General features: G+C 40.9%; 1 protein-coding gene across 5 annotated transcripts in view; it reads right to left on the reverse strand.

Moving 5' to 3' along the window:
- GBF1 (golgi brefeldin A resistant guanine nucleotide exchange factor 1) overlaps nt 1-16693 on the reverse strand; it is a 332969-nt gene that overhangs the window by 74438 nt on the left and 241838 nt on the right. For all 5 annotated transcript variants that reach the window (XM_082268417.1, XM_082268418.1, XM_082268420.1 and 2 more), the window contains 4 exons: nt 10312-10548; nt 5400-5493; nt 936-1112; nt 749-813 (listed from right to left, as the gene is read on the reverse strand). In XM_082268417.1, the coding sequence (XP_082124543.1) occupies nt 749-813; nt 936-1112; nt 5400-5493; nt 10312-10548 (573 nt within the window). The remainder of the gene's footprint in view (nt 1-748; nt 814-935; nt 1113-5399; nt 5494-10311; nt 10549-16693) is intronic.

The raw sequence follows: 16693 nt of genomic DNA on the forward strand, positions 1-16693 counted from the left end.
TGGGTTGCTGATGTATTATAGGTTTTTAGGCACACGAAACGATGAGAACACCACCTCAAGATTAACTGCAATACAGACTATCTAGAGGACGGAGCTCTCGCATTAGTGTTCCTAAGCAAATAAGGCGACTCAGCCAACCAGACTCCACCTACAACTGAATTATCACTACTAGGGGTACAAACCCAATAAAGATGCAAAATGTTAATGACATCATATAAGTAACTATCTGAATCCTTAAAGTGCATTCTATGCACAAAGGTAAAAAACCATCAGTGTACAGCTCCCCCCACAGCCCCTCCTAATAATTACCTAAGCCCGATCTCCATCTAGCGATGTGCACTAGACCCGATGCTCTTACGGATCTCTCCCTCCTGATTGGCTGACACACAGCAGCAGGAGCAATGGGCTCCCGCTGCTGTCAATCAAAGTCAGTGTGGGGGGGGGGCAGGGCTGAGCCGTGCTCTCTGGGTCTTATGGATGCAGAGAGCTGACTTGGAAGTGAGCGCACATTAGTGCCCCACAGAAAGCGGTTTGCTATGGGGGCATTCAGCAAAAGGAAGGGGAATGAAGCACCGGCAGGGGACCTGAGAAGAGGAGGATCGAAGCTGCTCCATGCAAAACAACTGCACAGAGCAGGTAAGTATGACATGTACTGTATGTTATTTTTATTTATTTTTTTAAATAAAAAATTTTCATTTACAATCACTTTAATGCAAATCTGCAACTTCTGAAACAATAGCTCACTCACCGATTTGCAGGGATTTCTTCCCGCTGAAGAGAAATTTTGCCGTTTGGATCAAGAAAGTCTTCAACCTGAAAAGGTTTACAAGTCAATTAAATAATGTCCAAGTGTTTTTTTTTTTTTTTTTCCTTGACCAATCAATTTTACTCTGCAATACAATCACAGAATAGAAGCTTTAATGCAAATAACTTACCTCAACCATAGCCTTTGGCAGCAGCTCAGCTCTGAAGAGTTGCAACATGGAGTCCATGATATTTTTCCAGCCCTCACGCAAAATATCTCCATGTCTGTATGCCAGGTGGAAAACCGTTTTGGCAGCTATCTGGGCCTTTGGGTTGCTTCCAAAAACAGTAGGAAGATTCTCTACAGCCTAAACCAAATGTAAATACTTAAATGCTGGAAAATTCAATCATTAAAACATATCTACAATACAATGCTTTTTCAATAAAACCCACAAAAAAGACATCACAAAAGATATTAGATACAGTGTAAGAGTTCTTGACTTGACTTATTGTCAATTAAAACATGTGTGGACAAATGCTTGCAAGAGTGGGACATACCAAAGAGGAAGATCCTTACAGTGAGAAAAGACAACAGGAGCAATTTGGTGGCAGCATTTAAACAAACCGCAGCAGCAGCAGAACCACCCAGCTCTAGTGAGGAAGACTTCCCCATGACGGAAAGTGACTCTGAGGCAGAGTCTGAAATTGATGACCTACGGTGGGTGAGCCAATTTTAATATTATTTTACATGACACGGTTCGGTTGACAGTTAATTATCACATGAATATGAGATGATTGATGTGGGGGGCTGGGGGCACTAGTATCCGACGCGTGCTCTAGTCTACTCTATGGGTGCATCTTTGTTATTTTTCCAGTAGTCTTTTCTAAAAGTATTCCCATAAGATGTTAAATGTTAAAATAATAGAATGGAACAGAAAGCTTTTCTATACTTTATGCTTATTTGGCTGTGTTCCACTGTTAGGTACCAACAGATCGTCATGGACCGGACACCATGTGTAGTGCATACCTTACAACTAGTGGTCCACATGTTGCAGAAGGAGGCAGGTGTGAAGAGAATACTGGATAAAGCAAGATCAATAGTGCACCTCTTCCACAAGTCTTCCATCGCAACACAGAAGATATTGGAGCATTGTGGCCTGACCATTTTCAATGACTGCCCCACTCGCTGGTCAAGCACATTCAACATGATCGCAAGACTCCTCAAACTGAAAGAGTCAGTCTGCCAAATCGCGAACAACATGGGATGGGACAGCTTGCTCCCTAGTGAATGGCAAAAGCTCAAATCATTGCATGACCTATTGCTGCCTTTTGCAGAACATACTAAAACCCTCCAGAGTGACACCGTGTCAATGTCCCTAGCTGTCCCTGCTCTTTTTGATCTACTCAGCCACCTTGAGGACTTTAAACAGAACACTAGCTACCAAGACCTTGCCCCAATTGCACAGAAAATGAAAGGGAATGTGAACCAGCGTTTTGCTTCATTGTTAGATCCAAGAAATGAAATGTTCTCGCCACTTTCAGCAGCTGCTTGTTTTGTCAACCCTACTGTCTGTGAAACCCTTGTTGATGTGGCAGATCATGAGAATATTCAGGAATTGCTTAAAAAGGCAGAGGAGTATGTGATAAGAAAATCCACTTCGCCCCACACGCAACATCATGAATTGTCTGAAGATGATGTGAAAGAACTAGTAGAACAGGAGAATATTGAAAAATCGGAGGAAGTTGAAGAAGCACCGGCACCCACATCTAAGCAGCCAATATTTCGGTTTCTTGCTAAATGCCGCAGAAGACCCAGGCAGAGGATCTCCCCAAAGAGCATAAAACAGCAGATCAAAAAATATAAGGAAGAGCTTTTGCATCAAGTTGAGGACAACGCTGCAACAGATTTTTGGCTGTCAAAGAGTGACACTATTTATCACTAGCTAAAACCTTTTGCTTTAGACCTGCTTCTCAAGCCTTTGCAGAGAGGGTATTCAGTGTCCCAGGTGACCTCTCTAGAGGCCGGTGGAATAGAGCAAGGGTCATTTTGGCACCAAGTGCTTTCCTTAAAATGAATCGAAACAAATAGAAGTGTTTTATTATTGTTATTTCTATAAGAAGCATAACTAATACTTGTGCTTCAAAAACAGTTGTAATTGTCAATTCAATTCATTGGAAAATTGCTGCACAGTGCACACAGGCTACAAAATGCATTTGTATGTGGAACAATAACACAACCACCACCACTTATTAACTCCTCTCTCTCTTAGCATTGACATTGACAAATGAAGAGAGACAAATATCACACTAACGAAAAAGAAAAATAGATCAGTAACGGTCAAAAAGGGCAGCCTTACATCGGGGTCCTGCTGCAGTTCTTTTTAGTGTAATATTTAGCTCTATTGTCATTGCGAATGCTGAGACTCAGAAAGAGGAGAGAGGAGGAGTTGATAAAAAGTGGAAAGTCGGTTATAATTCTTACGCTAATGGCATTATTAGACTGTGCGCACTGTGCACATTTTTACTGAATACATCTGAGAATTAGAACTGTTAAAATAATAAGCTGACACTGTAAATGGATTGGGTTCTTCTTATTTAGAAATAAGCATTACCCTCCTCAAATTTTACAGTATTGGTTTATTATGCAGTGCCAGTGCCAGACTGGCAGTGACAGTGCCTGTGCAGAAGTTGTTCTGAGGATGTTTTTGTACCAATCTTTATTCATGGCTGTGTTCTTAGGCAAAATTGTGAGTGAGCAGTGAGTGAGCACACTCCCTTGTTGGCTGAGAACTTAGCAACCCCCCCACAGTGGTCTCAGGTCTCAGGATGCTGTACTGTTGCCATGAGCATGACACAGGACTGATAAAGTGAGCTGATGCTTATTTTTTCTTCCCTGGAGTCTCTGCAGCTGTTATTGGATGGTTGAGGGGGGAGCTGGGACTGGACTGGAGGAAGGAAGTTGTTCTCTTCTGAGGATGTTTTTGTACCATTCTTTATTCATGGCTGTGTTCTTAGGCAAAATTGTGAGTGAGCAGTGAGTGAGCACACTCCCTTGTTGGCTGAGAACTTAGCAACCCGCTCACACTGTGGTCTCAGGAGTCAGGATGCTGTACTGTTGCCACGAGCGTGACACAGCAGGACTGATGTGAAGTGAGCTGATGTCTGCAAAGTTTTTATTTTTTTGTATTTTTATTACATTTTTATGTTACCCCCTTTGGTCAAAAAAGCAATATTATTGGCAAAACAGTTTTGCCTTAATAAATCCAATAATGACTAACTCTGTGTCTGTGTAGTAGTATAGTGCTATGCTAGTGCATGCTCAAAGCTTAATACCATAAATAATAACATTCGATTTTTCATTCATTCCAGGACCTGCAGTAGTATATAATGAGTTTGGAAATTGTAGAGAAATGCTTAAATAATGCATTACAAATTACAATTGAACTACACCCAGTAGATTATAGATGACTAAAATGAGTTTTAGTCGACTAAAATGTAGGATGTTTTAGTCAACTAAAATGTACTGGAGTTTTAGTCGACTAAAATGTACTGGAGTTTTAGTCGACTAAATACGACTAAAACTAAAACACTTGCAGAAGACTAAAATGGAACTAAAACTAAAATGCAATTTTAGTCCTAAGACTAAAACTAAATTGAAATTTGCTGCCAAAATTAACACTGGTATGTACCTGATTGTCAATATTGTATATGTTTATATCCGTTACCTTTTTCTTTTGTTGTTTTCTTAATAAAACTATTATTGGATTTAAAAATAAAAAAAGTGGTTCCAAAGGCTCAAGGCTTTTTACCTTAATGCAAAACCTTCTGTGTGCACCTCCCCCCAATACTTACAGGAGTCCTATCGCAATGTGCACAATGCACAAAGGTAAAAAGCCATCAGTGTGCAGCTCCCCTCACAGCCCCTCCTAATACTTCCCTAGGCCCGATCTTGCAATGTGCACTAGACCCGATGCTCTCACAGGTCTCTACCTCCTGACTGGCTGAGACACAGCAGTGGGAGCCATTGACTCTCGCTGCAGTCAAGCATAGTCAGTGAGTCAATGAAGAGAGAGAGTGGGTGGGACTGAGCCACAGCTCTGTGTGTGAATGGACACGCAGCGTAGCGGCTCGGGAGGGAGCTTGCTTGGGTGCCCGCATAGGAACCCGTTTGTGTGCCACCATGGGACCTGAGAAGTGGAGGCTCAAGATTGCTCTGTGCAAAGGCACAGGTAAGTATAACATGTTTGTAATTTTTTTTTTTTTTAAGAAACTTGCCTTTAATTTTACTTTAATGATGGAGAATGGCTACTAGGACTCTGGTGATAAAATCTCTGGACGTGAGTTCCCAGACCAACAAACCTGCCTAAGTCAATACAAGAGAAAGTCACTACCAGTTAATTTTTTTTATTATGGAGTATGCAAATGGAGAAGTGAAAACACATGAAGGTGGACGGAGACTTCTAGAATATACAAGCAGGTGGCATACAGAGCCAGGAGCTACAGAAGGGAGATCTCACCAATGCAAACCTCAAGAGACACAAGCCAGGGGATGACTCATTCCATTGGGCTTGCTCTATAACCGAAATATCACTACTTGGTGTGCTAACCTCAAACGTAGTCGAAAGCATGCCAATGTAACACTTTGAAAACCTCACCTCACTACTAAGAGTTGTAAACTTGCACAGGGAAATGATGAGGTTGTCAAAAACATCACTTAAACCATAGTGAGCGGATATCATTGCACATTTCCTAAAATAAAATACAAAATAAAGTCAGTGACAGGCATGCAAAACCGTTATAATCGTTATAATCAAGGCATCCTGTTCCCAAATACATTAAAAGAAGTATAGCCAAAGCTTGTTTGGCTGTACTTCTATGGATCACAGGAGTGCAGTTTGTTTTGCACGCTTGTGACCCGTTTTCTAGCAAAGAGCAGGCTGAAGTCCGCTCTCTGCTAACGTCAAAAAGCAGTCGGTTCTCAGTGTAGAGGCGCCAAGGGACCGATGCATCATCGAACTGATGCTGCATCCACCTAGGCAAGTATAAATCAAAAAAAAAAAAAAAACTACTAACCCATACTTCTCTTTCAAAGAGACCCAATTGTTTTAACATTATTGGGCACCATGCTCTGAAGTATATCCACTTTGGCTTTCATATAGAGCTGCACGATTCTGGCCAAAATGAGAATCACGATTTTTTTGCTTGGAATAAAGATCATGATTCTCTGTGTAACATCTTTTACATTATAAAAAAAATTGGGATAACTTTACGGTTTTGTTTTATTTTTTTATTTTTTTTATTCATTAAAGTGTATTAATTGCGTTTGAAAGACTGCTGCGCAAATACAGTGTGACATAAAAATTAACAATCACCATTTTATTCTGCAGGGTCTCTGCTAAAAAAAAAAAATATATAAAATGTTTGGGGGTTCTAACTACTTTTCTAGGAAAAATAAACTGATTTAACTTGCAAGCAAAAAGTGTAGGAAAAAGGTTTAGTCTTTAAGAGGTTAAACTTCCTTCCTCCGGCAGAGGGAAAGAAAAGATACAATGTAATCATTTGTGTTTACAGTTCAGTGGGAGACTAATGCTGATAGGCTTTTGCGGGAGGCTCTTTTTTTTTTTTTTTTTTTGACAGCTGCTCCCTCACAGTTATGTAAAGAATCGAGCAAGTGTCATATTAAGATCGTCAGGGGGAGTGAATCGCGATCTCGATTCTGTTACGATTAATCGTGCAGCTCTACTTTCATACCTGTTTACCCCCTACGGACCGGATCATATTTTCACATTTCCACTATGTGTCTTTTCACAAGTCAATCCTTTGTGTAATCACTTAGGATACAGAATTGAAACATATATTGTTTTTTTTTTGGACTTTTTTTCGATCTTAGGTCCTCTAAGAATTTAACTATTTGGATTTTAGGAGGAAAAAGGAATAAAAAATTGAAAAAAAAAAAATAAGAAAAAAATTTTTTTTTTAATTTGATAAGTAATATTTTGAACCATTACTGCAGGGAAAACATATGCATTTTATTTTGCTGCTTGTTCTACTAAATACAACATAAAAATTACATTTTTGGTACAAAGCATGTTAAGTTATTTTACAGAAGAAACCGTTTTTTTTTTTTGTTTGCATTTACTTTTCTCCTAACATATCAGCAATTTAAATGTCTTGTTTTTAAAATAAAACCTATCTACCCTAAGGCCCCTTTCACACTTGTGCGACTTTAAAGTCGCACGATTTTACCGCGATTTTGCTGCGACTTTGTTGCCTGCGATTTTGATGCAAGTTCGACTTTGCTTGAATGTCTTTGGACCTCAAAACGCATCAAAATCGTGCCAAAGTAGTGCAGGGACTACTTTGAAGTGGGTGCGACTTCAAGTCTCTCATTTATGAATGGAACTTATTGGAAATAATGGAGAACGACTTGTCATGCGATTTTGCAGTCCCAAATCGCAGGACAAGTCGCACAAGTGTGAAGGGGGCCTAAACCACACTTTTTTTTAACAGTAAATACTTAAGGATAACCATGTATATATTTGCTGTAAACATTTTTTCTCCCAAAAAAATAATATAAAAAATAGAAACATGGAACAGGAGAGGACTTAAATCGTGCTAATACAGGATGATTTACCAAAATGAATGGGTTAAAGTGGAACTGCTCTCTCCCAATCAATATTGATTATTTTTAATCCGCCTGCTGCTGGCATTAGTAGATAGAAAGGAAAGTATATCATATTTACTTGTTTTAAACCTTGTTTTTACATTTCTTCGGTTACTTACTGGTTTCTTGCCTAGGAAATGATGTCATACATCCCAAGAATCCTCAGGAGTGTCAACAGATGGGTTACTTTTAAAGTCGTCTTTAAGGAGCCTTCAGGAGGGTTGGAGAGGAGGAGGGGTTTTCACAGCTAAGCACACTCTTGAGCTTTTGCTCTCTTGAGCTAAGGGCAGATGGATTCCAGGAAGTAAATGCTACATGAATCATTTGCCCTTACTCAAGATGGCTACGACCAGAAATGCTAGAGGGTTGTTTTTCAAAGTGATTTTTCAACAAAATAAAGCATATGACATGGATGGATAGCGAAGTTTGCTTTGAATATTAAAAATTATTCAAATAGTCTTTCTGGTTTGAGCTGCTCAGATGCAGTGAAGATCCGCTTTAAGTAGTAAAATAAGGGCATGTCCTGATTATTTAGGAGGTAACTAATTTCCTGTGCATACAAACATTCTTCTGTATTAGTCGCAGTTATCTCACTCATAGATACGGTCTGTCAGGGAACTAAGGAGATAAGACAGCAAGTGTGTTACTTTTGTTATTGTTTACAAATGTTACACGGAATGATCACTGTAATTGGCTGCCACAGTGATCATTCAATGGAGGAAGGCTTCTGAATGGCTCCCAATTGTAGGATTGGGAGCTCATCTTTCTACATACACAGGGTCTCATGTGATAGCACAGGAGGAAGAAGGGGAGATGAGAAACTGCAGGCAGCCTCCTGGACTTACAGCAGTCGCCTTGTGTACAGAGGAGGGAATTCTATGGACGTGTGTAGCACACCGAAGGTTGGCATCTGGTTAAACTATACACTTTGTACAATGGTGTGATTAATAAAATTGCTAAAGCACCATTTAAAAACACAGTTCTCCAAAATGGATGAGTGTACCCTGTGTTATTAGCCAAATTCAATAAAAACAATAGGAAGAAACACCACAATCCCAAACAATTTATATGATTTGTGAAAATGGCTCTGGCATTATGCAAACAATGACCTAGGATGATAACCCAACTATAAAGCTCTATGTTCTCAGGCAATTTCTCTTTCTCAATCTTACTGTTGAAACACACAAAGAGAATACTTACTTTAAATTTGCCTGTGGTGCCTGAGTTGACAGAATACTGTTCCACTAATGAATAAAACACACAAAGGCATGGTATACATGATGCAGCTAGTTAGGGCATAAAGCACTAGTTGGACAAGTGTCTAATGTAAACAGATTTATATGTAGTGTGGGGTGCGCTAAACAACAAATAAATAATGAATATATAACATATATCTATATGTGAACCAAATCAACAAAAGTAAATATATATATAACATATATCAATCTGTGAAGCCAATTAAGAATACAAATCAATTGGTGCATAAACATAAAAGTTCATAAGTGTCCATAAATATTGTGCAGGTGAGTAGAATTGTATTCTATCCAAATAATACGTGTATCCACCACCGAGTGAAATTCATCCTTACCAAACGGAAATAAATAAGGTGCAACTATATTTTCTTGTGCTGAAAAAATATCCAATCTCCTTGTGAACAAACACCACGTGTAAATCACCAAGAATTAGCCTCTTACCAGATGGTAATAGGTATGCACTTGTTCAGTGAAACCACCGCCTTGCTTCCTCTTTAAAATCCTGAAGTGGGATGTAGAACCGCTCTACCTTTCTTTCTCCACTAGATGGCAACGAGTACCAGCAAGAAACACAGCCTCCTCCTTCTTCACAAGCTCACAAAACCACCGTGTATTAAAGGAAAAAGGAGGACTAATAGTGTATTACCCTTGAGATTTATTCAAAAAACAGTTGATATTGCACTTACAATTAGATGTCTTGTATTCAGCATAAACATAGGCATACGAATTCCTGCAAAGGCTTGCACCTTATTTATTAAATATAGTTGCACCTTATTTATTTCCGTTTGGTAAGGATGAATTTCACTCGGTGGTGGATACACGTATTTGGATAGAATACAATTCTACTCACCTGCACAATATTTATGGACACTTATGAACTTTTATGTTTATGCACCAATTGATTTGTATTATTAATTGGCTTCACAGATTGATATATGTTATATATATTTACTTTTATTGATTTGGTTCACATATAGATATATGTTCTATATTCATTATTTATTTGTTGTTTAGCGCACCCCACACTACATATACATTTATCCATATTCAAAAGCACTGAATACCGGGAGCAGCTTCAACACACTATCAGCGCACCCATCCCCCCTTACAACATAATGTAAACAGATTACAGGGCATAACCCAAGTAAACTTTTAGTAAAGTTCTATGATAGTTTTCTGCTTAGCCAACTCAGGACACTTGTGACTCGTTTCAACCTGAAATTGAGGGACTAAAGGGGCACCTGAGGAGAGCGGGAGTGAGAGTGCAGGTATATATCCTATCTCTTCACGATATTTTCTGGGGGACAGTAGAGTCACCTGCTATATGCTGTATATAAGACTTATGCAACATGCTCCCTCCAGGTTTTATTTTACATTTTAAGTGCAATTTTAGACCAATCTTTCATTTTAGTTTTGGGCAGAGTAGGTGAAGGTAAGAACCACTGCTTGATTTATTTACTGCTCTGAATGTCTGTTAGGAAGACTCTTCGATTTCCATTCCTAATAAGTTCAGAAAACTCACTAATACAGAAAACAGACAGCAATAAAACCTCCCCAATCTATTCAGTCATCTCTTCCTAGGGCAGTAGGGTCACTAAATACGGCTTTGCATGTACTTTTTTTTTTTGTTTTTTTCAAGTAAATGATTACCTAAATCCAGAAATCGCTTTCTGGATAATGGTCTCTTCCATGCTCTTGTCAAATACATAGGAAAGTGCGGCAATAGTTGGACCCCAAGTCATTGTGAAGAGATCATGATCATAACTTCCTGGAGTAACATGCAAGAAGATGCCCTCTGGGGTGGCTCCTCGGTGCAGCAGTACACTCCACATATAGTTCTCCTTTACTAGTCCAGTCTGCTCTTCTGGCATGACTATTTCATCATTTCTAGAGAAAAAAAAAAAAGATACAAATCCTACTGGTTAGCCAAATATCCAAATCAATTAGATTTAGCCAATTAAGCATGTAATCTAGATTATATTCCTTAAACTGCAATATTTTCTTACATTAGCTTTCTAACAGAAAACATCTAACTTTGCAAAGCCTTAGCTTAGTATTTTATAAAGCCAAGTTTAAAATAGCATAGTGCTGAAAAATTCTTACAGCGGGGAACTGACCAACGGCCCACAGGCTGAACAATAGAGATATTTAACTGTATTAAACCCAAAAACAAACAATATTGCAGTTTACCAATCCTTTGATGTGGTGGCTGCATTAGTTTTCTTGGTAGGCCATTTTCCTTTTTTTCCCTTGGTGATCAGGCCAGTAGCACACTTCCTGTCTTAGGGTGTCATCATTCTGGATGACACAGTAAAGCAGACACCTTTTGACAGCAGTATTGTCAGTCTGGGGAGGGTAGTTACACTAGGAGATTTAGATGGACTTGACTAACAAATTAAACCTGGATTCCAGCCAACACATTTTAAGCAGTCTAGCAAACAGTTATTTTTCTATTTGGATAAAGGTTTTCCATAAATTAATAAAAGCTGATCATAGGAAGCACCCCTAACAGTGTTAAATGGTTTCAACCATCTAATCGCCACTTTGTCTGGATTCTGGATTGTTTGGTCTACAAAAGTAAGTTGACTAACAGATGGAAAAAAACGGACAGCTCAGGAGGAGCCACTGTACTAACTATCCGATGTTAGTACAGTGATCTCCCCTGCTGTGCTATTGCGTTTTGACAGGGAGATGGCTGGATCACAAGGTGAAAATAAAGGGGGGAAGAATGCAGCCACAACTATTTTGGAATTGGTAAGCTTCAATTTAATAAATGTTTGCTTTTTGGGGTTTAATACTGATTTGACTGGTAAAGCTAGCCTGAAGCAGGAGGTTGCAATTTTATTTTTTTTAACAAAAACCATATCTGTTTTGTCAACACTAAGTGCCGGGTCACACTTGTGCGATGCGGGAAGGCTGCGAATTCGCAGTCTGTTCCCGCATCGCAAACGCACATCTGGCAGTTCACACTGCCATATGCGATACACAGGGGGTGTCAATGAAATGTTAACGACACCCCCAGTTTGATCGCATATCGCAGTGCGAACTGACAGTTCGCACAGGATCGGATCGCACAAGTGTGAACCACTGTGCGATCCGATCCTGATGCGGCTGAAAAAATGCCTCATGTGTGTGTTTGGTGCGGGTGAAGTGCGAATTTAGCCATACAAAGTGTATGGCTGAATTCGCACTGCACATCCGATCGCATGTAATGAAGGAGCAGTGCGCTCCGATATTACATGCGATGGCCGCACACGCGGAAGTGTGAACCGGCACTAAAGGCGACTATACAGCGTACAATCTCCTTTAGATCTACCATCAACTATGTAGTGCAGGGGCCTGCCTGAATTGATACAAATTGAATAGATTGTTTAGGTATTTAATTATGGCACAGTTTTGGTAAATCTAAAGCCTAGTACACACAGGCTAAATGTCGGGCGGCATCGGCTGGTTAAATAGAAACTGTCTGACATTCGGCCTGTGTGTACTACCGTCAGGCCGGCTTCTGCCGAAGGGGCAGGACAGAAAAATGTCAGCTGATTGCCAAACCTGAGTGTTCTGGCGGGGGGCCGTCCCCTTGTCAAAACGCAATAGCACAGCAGGGAAGATCCTCCTGAGCTGTCTTTTTTTCGTTGAATGAGGAAAAAAAAACTACTGGAATGTACTAGACCTAAAGGAGATTGTACAATCAGACTGAATAATGTATGGTGAGCTTAATGTGACAATCATTTTTCTAAGAGCAGTAGCAACATGAATTGTTTCGAAGGACAGTAGCAGCAGATCAACAATTTCATTTTCACGCCAGGCTTGGTAAGCTTGTGCTAAAGTGCAGAAGTGTGTGCATCACCCACACGACATTCCGAGACTGACCTCCTTTAAGCTTCTAGCATGAAAAGGAGAAATGAAAGCAAAGTAGTGCCAGAGATCACATCCTGTCTCCTGAGCATGGTAATCCCTGGATCTTTGAAGTCTGTGGTATTGGATTTACTGAGCAGACTGGATTTCTGAACAGTTCTTAAGCTCTAACTGCCTTTAAAACAGCTGCGAGCATTAAAGGCAGCCCAACTTCTTAACAGCTACACAAGGTACAGTTACGACAGCACAACGCTAACAGAAACCTGATCAACTGCTTATGTGGCCTGCAAAGTCAAATGAAAAAGGAAATAAACAGAATATCAAATATTATAAGAGGCTAGCAATATCCTGGGGTTCAGCATCAAGTGGCACCATTCTTTCACAAATGGCAATAAAAGTTTGAGTTTTTTTTATGTTTTTTTAATGCTTTATTTTTATATTTCTATCTGCAAACAAAAGGTACACTACAACATGACAAAATTTTAAATAGTTTAATAGTCAATTGCTTCAAGATAACTTGGTTACTGCTGTAATACCAATACCGACTATGTGATAAAAAATACAGCATCATAAAACATTTCAAGTAGCTTGAGGGAACCTGCAGCAACCTTATCTTCTAAACGTCTAGTATTTTATTTATTATAGAGATGACAATTTATACAGCGCTTTACATTGTATGTTAACATCAGTCTCTGCCCTCAAGGAGAAGACAGTCTAAAGGTCCCCATCTCATGCATACATATTCACACACTGGCAAATTTAAACAAGAATCAATTAACCTACCGGCATGTTTTTGGAGGAGGTAGAAGTACCTAGGGCAGGAGGTGAGGTGGGCAATTGAGGAAAGTTTAGCAACCTCCTCTGTGGTGACAGGACCAAAAAAAGAGGAGTGTGTTGAATGTGGTGGATGAGATGTTATGTTAAAACAGAATTAAAAACTCATAAAAAAATAAGAACAAAAAAAAAAAAAAGCCCTAAGGGAACGGTTAGCCATTGTGTGCTAGTATGCACAGCATTATTAGCACATTATGACAAACATCTGTCAAAAGATATCCTCCAGCGCTGTGCTGTCAGAGCTCCTGCCTTTCACAGGTGCTTCCATCTTCTCCCAGTCTTCTTTCCGAGTTCCAGCTGTTCAGCCACCTGAATGGCTGTGATGACGTCAGTCCCGCACAAGTGCACAGGAGTTACATCATGGCACAGAGCCATCTAAAAAATGTATGCTTAGCTAAGCATGTGCAGCTCATTGTACATAAATGCTGAGAGGCCTAGGAGAAGCAGTTATGGCAGAAGAATCCAATAGAGTCCTACCTGTCAGTGTTTATGCTTAGGTTCAATTACACTTTAATTAGGGGCGATAACTAGACAGAGGCAATCTCATCACAAATTGTGTCTGTCTTTTTTTAAATGACTGGCAATGTCCTGGGCAGTGAATGAGCTAGTAGGCAGGGGCACTGGTGGATGAAGTAGAGAGTTAAAGCAGAGCTCCACCCAAAAGGGGAAGCTCTGCTTGTTCGGAACCTTCCCCCATCTCCACTGCCACACTTGGCACTTTTTTTTGGGGGGGGGGGGGGGAGCGGGTACCTGGTTTTGACGGGTACCTGCTCTCACTTCCTAGTAAGATCGCTGCACGGCGATCTACATCATGTCCGCCTCTTCCTCCTTCCCCCCGCTGCCTTCTGGGACCTGTGTGTGTGGACTATTCAGAATGCGCAGAGCGACTCGTGCATGTACAGTAGAAAACTAGCTGTGAAACCTGAAGGCTTAACTGCCAGTTTCCCTTATTTGCAACGCCGGCACCTGCACCCGAAGTCGCTGGACGAATCAGCCTGGGTGCCAAAATCGCAGGATCCCTGGACAGTGTTCTTATATTAAAAGTTAGCAGCTACAGTATTTGTAGCTGCTGACTTTTTTTTTTTTTTTTTTTTTTTTTTACAGACCAACTACGCTTTAAAGGTAGAAAAAAAAAGCTGTGGAGGACTGGATGAGTGGGTGTTAATGAGAGTGATAAAATCGGTCTGTTTGACAGCATGGAGAGAGGTATTATATTTTAGGAGGGCAGCTTTATACAGGGCAAACTGTAACCAGCTTTTATTTCTTCTGGTTAGAATTCTTTCAGAGTGATTTCCTGTATTTCCTTCCAGACAGGGAGGTGAAACTCCGAATAATCACTTGTGGGTTATTTCCTAAGTAGTTGTCTGCCACTTAGTAAATAATCAAGATGATGGTTTGCCAAAACCAATCTGATATAGGGCATTCTGAGATAATGTGGTAAAGTGGCTGTTTAGCACTGAGGCATCGAAGTAGATGTCAGTGTCTGCAGCTAAATTATAGACAGAACTGAGACATTCTATGTATTAAAGTGAAAAACCTTCTGTGCTACAGGATCCCCCCCCTTCACTTACCCGGGCAGGATTTCAACCCGGCTCTCTGCCCAAAAGCTCTCTCCACTTTCTTCCTCCTCACAGGGCAGATTGATAGTCATTGGCTCCCGCTGCAGTCAATCAAATTCTGTGACAATGGAGCAGGGGTCAGGACGGAGCTCCCCTATCTTTGTCTATAGACACAGACAGGGCAACTCAGGATTGAGCCCACACAAGTGCCCCCCCCCCCCCCCATGGAAAGCACCTATCTATGGGGGCACTTGCCAAAGAGGAAGAGCAAGAAGCACCAGCGGGAGACCCCATTAGAAGAGGGTCAAGGCTCCTCTGTGAAAAACCACAGCACAGAGCAGGTAAGTATGACATGTTTATTATTACAATAATACATTTAAAAAAAAGCTTTACAAGGTGGAATCTGTGGTTCTGGTGACTATGGTTCTTTAAACTCCTTGGTCAGATGTCTTGTCTAAAAGGGCCTTAAAGCGGTAGTATACCGATTTTTGTGACTTTTACCTACAGGTAAGCCTATAATAAGGCTTACCTGTAGGTACAATATCTCCTAAATCTGCACGGTTTAGGAGATATTTGCACTGCATGCAGCCGCTGACTCAAGCGGCGCATGCGCTCTGAAGGTCCGGCGGATACTCAGAGTTCCTTGCCAGGAAGTTGCCGGAAAGTTAATCCCGTGCACATGCGCGGGAGTGACGTCATCGCGGCTCCGGCCACTCACAGCGCCGGAGCCGCCGAACCCGGAAGAGACGCAGAGGGATCATGTCCGCTCCCACAGCGGTGTCCGGGGGTCCGTGTCGGAGTTTCTTTCTAAGGTATTTCATAATGAGCTAGTATGCGATGCATACTATAGCTCATTATGCCTTTGTCTTGCAGGGGTTTTTTTTTTTAGTTTACTTCCGCTTTAAAGTGGAATTCCAGGCTAGAACTAAGCTTAAAACTGCTCCCACCCCCTTCTAACCACTTTATAATTAAGATGCCTTTACTTGCCTATTTTCAGGGCGTTCCGGTCACACGATCAGCTCCGAGCGGCCGCCTTCAGGGGGAAAGGAGGCACAGCCGACAATGATGACCCATAGTAAGCCTATGGGTGACATCACCGCCAAGGTATTCCATCTATTTTCAGCACTCTCTTCTCACCCCTGCCACTAGGGCACTCACGTGAATAGACCAGACCAGAGTGCCCTGAGAATAGGCAAGTATATACCTTTTCTTTCTGGAGCAGTGGTTCTCAACTCCTGTCCTCAGGACCCACTACTCAATCAGTGTCCACCATCAAGTGGATATAGGAGGAGTCCCCTGTAGTGCATTTGCACATCTCTCCCAGCAAGGAGTATTATCTCCAAGGGTTAGAAAGGCTGGATTCATCTCTTTTTCATGGATAGTGTAGGACCCACTAATAATGGGGTACTTTGACGCAGTAGTGGGCTTGAGCACGATATGGCCATATGGTGGGACCAAACCCCCATTTTTATTTATGGACTCTCTTCAGATTTGGTAGTAATTTCTTTTGCATTTGCGCGCTATTCTTTTTTAATATACATGTCTTTTGGTTCATAGCTGCAGCAGCTTTGGAAATACATGGGTATGCTCCCCCAAATTTTTTGCCTGTTTATTACATATTTTAAGTATTACCTTGGGGAGATGCAGACTAGAATACTGCAATCACTGAGCAGCAAATGATACCACCTGTGATGCGTTTCAGTTATCTCGCAAACCTGGCCTGTTAGCGGGTCCTGAGGACCAGAGTTGTGAACCACTGTTCTAGAGGGTAGTTAGTATAGGTG

This window comes from Pelophylax lessonae, assembly GCF_965119305.1.
Source record: "Pelophylax lessonae genome assembly, chromosome: 9".
NCBI classification, from domain to species: Eukaryota; Metazoa; Chordata; class Amphibia; order Anura; family Ranidae; genus Pelophylax; species Pelophylax lessonae.